The sequence below is a fragment of the Morus notabilis genome, unplaced genomic scaffold (assembly GCF_000414095.1).
Source record: "Morus notabilis unplaced genomic scaffold, ASM41409v2 Scaffold7361, whole genome shotgun sequence".
NCBI lineage: Eukaryota > Viridiplantae > Streptophyta > Magnoliopsida > Rosales > Moraceae > Morus > Morus notabilis.
The window spans coordinates 1-4,481 of record NW_010357528.1 but is presented as its reverse complement, the minus strand read 5'-3'; the positions used below and the strand labels follow the sequence as shown (position 1 = coordinate 4,481).

At 36.0% G+C, this 4,481-nt stretch overlaps 1 protein-coding gene across 1 annotated transcript; it reads right to left on the bottom strand.

Moving 5' to 3' along the window:
• Positions 1-393: 393 nt before the first annotated feature.
• Positions 394-3,608, bottom strand: LOC21412362 (disease resistance protein RPM1). Its single transcript, XM_024171364.1, has 2 exons — positions 3,529-3,608; positions 394-3,379 (listed from the first exon to the last, which is right to left on the bottom strand). The coding sequence occupies exon 2, from the start codon at positions 3,336-3,338 to the stop codon at positions 558-560; it is 2,781 nt and encodes a 926-aa protein (XP_024027132.1). The 5' UTR covers positions 3,339-3,379; positions 3,529-3,608; the 3' UTR covers positions 394-557.
• Between the last annotated feature and the right edge of the window lie 873 nt (positions 3,609-4,481).

The window sequence follows — 4,481 nt, the reverse complement described above, 5'->3', positions numbered from 1 at the left end:
GAAGAACAATTTTGTAGAAAACTATTGTATCTAAGTGCAATGTACCAGATAGGTTTTTAAACTGAATTCTTAAAAGCATAATAAAATAAAGAACACTCTCATATTTATAACAGGACATTGTAGAACCAGTTAATTGCTAAATTTAACAGACAACAAAAAGTTGACTAATCTTGGTCAGTGAATCAATTTTCATAAGAAGAATGTGTATTGATTTGATGACCCAAAAAAAAAAAGGTCTAGTAAATTCAACAACTCTTATAGAAATATTAAACATCGAGTTTCATACAAAAAGGAGAGAGACTTAGAAGTAATTTTGAAGAATGTAACAAGCGTTGCAATATTCTTATCTTCAACTTTGCAACGCAATTGGTGAGCTAAATATCAAGGCTTTAGGGTCGTTACTACCTGAAATGGTCTATAAAAAACATGGCTTTCAATTTGATTTCATAACGTTAAAATAATGGTAGAGCTAACCAGAAAGAAGAGATCAATAACGTTAAAATAATGGCTTACAAAGAGGATTATAGGAGTGCACCTACGAAACTCGACATTGTTGATCAACTAGCTTGCCGCTGCAGATGTTGTATCAAGTCAGAGCTACCAAGCTTGTAGTATCCACGATTGTAATAATGGAAGGTGACGGAAGGCACATGCTGAATTTTCCAGTAATCAATGCCTCCATCTGGTTGCAAACGAACCACAAATTCCCTTGGCATGTCATGAATAGAGAAAGATTTGAGGTTTGAAAGGTGTTGAATATCGGAAGGCATCTCCTTCATTAGTGCACAACGCCCAAAGTGAAACTCTTCAAGAAGAGGCAGTGCTCCTACGTCTATTCTAACCACCTTTAATCCTTTCAAATCGTCAAACTTAAGTTGCTTGAGTTTTGGAAAACCACCTTTCTGGAAATGCATTTCCCCTCCATCATATGCCATGCGAAGGTATGATAAATTGGGCAATGCATGGAGGCATTTCATTGGATCGTCGATAAACCTTGAGTAACTTAATGACAATCCTTGTAGATTATGAAGTTCCGAAACCCAATTTGGCAATTGTTCTAGTCGACAATTCAATTGGAGATAACGCAAAAAAGGAGGAGGCGATGAAATGCATTTTAAATTTATAACTTCATCCTTGTTGATTGAAGTCAAAATTAACCTCTCAAGGTGGTTCATTTTCTCGAGGACAACTCCCAAAGGCTCTCCCATTTCTGCAGTCACCTTATAAATGTCCAAACGTTTTAGTTTCCTAAGTTTCTGCAGCTCTTTGACAAAACCAACTCCATCAGGATATGCTTCCACCTTCTCTAGTGTTTGCAACTCCTCCAACATTCCAATTCCACCGCGTATCCTCACACCGCAATATGTAAAACCAGAATGGCTATTCTTAGCAATTGAATAAATGCGAAGGTGTCGTAAATTCCTTAGTTTAGTAATCTCGATCGGTAGCGCCGTCACTAAGGTGTTCCTAGCATCCAATGTCTGTAGATTGTGCAGCTTACCAATAGATTTGGGAAGAACTTTCACCCTTGTACCTGATAAACACAAGTATTTCAAGTGGAACAACTTCCCCACTTCTTTTGGGAGATCATCAAGAGGCACCTCAGCAAAATCTAACACTTCCAAAAGTTTAAAATTTTCAACTAAATTAATCATGAACGACCTTGTGCATTCCTTGACGTCAAACAGAAAAACCGACCGAATGCTGGAATCCATAACTCTTTCCAAGACATTTTCTGTAGTATCATGAATTGAGAGGCGGTAACTGTTTTCTACAAGATTGAGGTTACTTTTTTTTATAGTTTGAGAAAAGCACAATTCACCTGCTCTAGTTAAGATGATATCGTGCATCAGATCATGGACTTTACATACTCTTTCAACACCAAATTCTATTTCAAACAAAACCAAGTTTCTTTGGATGAGCTCATTTAAGTATTCTTCGGCTACGTCTTCCAATGTTTTGTTGCTTCTTGCTTTAACAAAACCTTCAGCAGACCACAGTTTATACAATGTACTTTCAGAAATCTTATGGTCTTCACCAAAGATGCTAAAATATAAGAAGCAAGTCTTAAGGTGGTAAGGTAGATCTAGATAACTTAGGGAGAGAATTTTCGTAATATCAGTTCTTTGATACTCTGAACTAATATTGTTAAGCACCTTTCTCCATTCGGAATCGACTCTTTCTTTGGTTGACAAAAGACCAGCTATGGTCGAAATGACAAGTGGCAAGCCTAGGCATTTGCTAACAATCTCACGAGACAATTGCTCCAACTCTTGGGGACAACGCCCTGCAAACTCATCACTTCGAAATGCCTTCTTGCAAAATAATTGCCAAGCCATTTCTGAGGACCAAGTTTGTACCTCATGGACAAGATCACAAGGGTTTTCACGACAAAAACTAGCCACGGTGAAATTACGTGTTGTGATAATTATCCTACTGCCTTTATCTTTATTTGGCAAAGCATGTTTTATATCTTTCCAAAACTCTTTCTGCCATACATCATCAAAAACAATCATGTACCTCTTTGTTTGCAGATGCTGCCTCAATAGACCAATTAACTCTTCCTCTGAACAATCTTCCTCAATTCTCTCCCCTGCAGTACATATCTGCCTTGCTAGGATCCTCAAAAGCTTCTGCATATCGTATGACTGAGATACCGTGATCCAAGCACGACAATCAAAGTGAGCTTTCACAACTTCATCATTGTAGACTTTCCTAGCAAGAGTTGTCTTACCAATTCCCCCTTGACCTACCAACGAAGTCACTGAGCGCATGGACAGTCCTCCAGTCAACCTTCCTATAAGTTCCTCGGTTGCACCATTAATACCAACAATTTCATCTTCCTCCAGGAAAAGGGATCCGAGGCGAGGGTCACGTGCTTCATTATTAGTTGTGCTGCTACTTGATCCTTGTTCCAGTGGTCTTAAACCATAGCCGACACCTCTGTCCTTGATTTCACGCAATGACTCTTTAATTTCTTTGATCTCTGAAGCTATGTCATAGCGTAGTTTCAAAGTTTTAATGTAGTGACCACCTTTGCGTAAAGAGCCGATAAACCCACCATCATGGCGATGTTGTTCAACATGATAAAGGTACTCATCGACCACATCTTTAATGCGATATGCTTGCTTTCTTATTTGCTTCAACCATACTTTCGCAGCATTGTTCACTTCTCCCTTCTCCGATTTCGCCTCTGCATCTCTAAGGAAAGGTTGGATGATCTCCAATTCATCTTTCAGAGTTTTGACTTCTTTGCGGACTCCTCTTAACAAATATATTTCTTCAGCAAGTAGGCCAACCAACTTTTCAATGAGAGGACTCAAGAACGTCTCTGCCATTTTTTTCTTAGCTTCTGATCAATTAGACAAGCAATGACAATCTGACAACGTCCAATCACAATTTTGTAAATAAGCATAACTAACAAAGCAAGAATTTCAAAAGAAACAAAAAAGGTTATATGAAATAGCCAATATTATTGATTCTATCTTTCATCTTTCTCGTGTAAATTTACCAAATGAGTTGTGGTACCTGGAAAAGCGCCCTTGCATAATGGAAGTGAGCATTTTCCTTCTTTTTCCTCTCCTCAATGGGCTTCTTCTAGCTGTCACCTGAATGATTAGGAAAATGCTACATTATTCAAGTCATTCTAACAACCCAAGTAATTTCTTCTTCAACTTTAAAAATTTCGTAAAGTTTTTTTTATCTAATAATAAAAACGCAATATAATTATTTTCTTCCTTGATGATATAGTTAGTTACTAAAATTATAGCAACTTGTTAGATTAAAATCTTGAGAGAGAGCATTTTAAAAAGGGAAATACTTTTCCTGTTCCTTTTTTTTCTTTTTGTTCTTTTTTCTGAGGGATTTTCTTATCTATAAAAAATACCACTTGATTCATGGCCGCCGATATATGACTAATGAGCAAATCACCAAATATGCTATTCAAGGAAAGTCAATTCAATTGGGTGCTAATTGTATATTAGCTATATAAACTTTACTACAGGACTTTTATGTATAATCATTTGCTTATCTGTAGGATTAGTTGCTTTAATTGTAAATATTTATTCCCTCTCTCCATGCCACGCACTCGTATATATGGTTTTATAAAAGTATGAGGTTTTCCATTCTATTCACTCTCTCTAACGAGCCTTGTTTAGCAAACAACTATGGTTGCGTTTAGAATTGTTTTAGAAAACGTTTTTGTATGTCTTTTGAGGCACGAAAACGGAAACAGCATACAAATCGCGTTTGTTTAATAAAAGTTTTGAAAACGGAAACGAAAACAAAAAATAATGAGAATGATTTTTGTGAAGAAAGTAGAAAACGATTAAAAGTTATTTTTCTTTTCCGTTTTCATTTTTAATTACTTATCAACCAAATTATTAAAGAATTAATAATTAATAACTAATTATATTATATATTAATTAATAATTTATAAATAGATATACTTAATAACTAATAAATAGATAGTAATTACTTAA

Bases quoted from the DNA above. Each gene is read 5' to 3' on its own strand.
- LOC21412362 (XM_024171364.1), bottom strand. From the start codon at position 3,338: ATGGCAGAGACGTTCTTGAGTCCTCTCATTGAAAAGTTGGTTGGCCTA.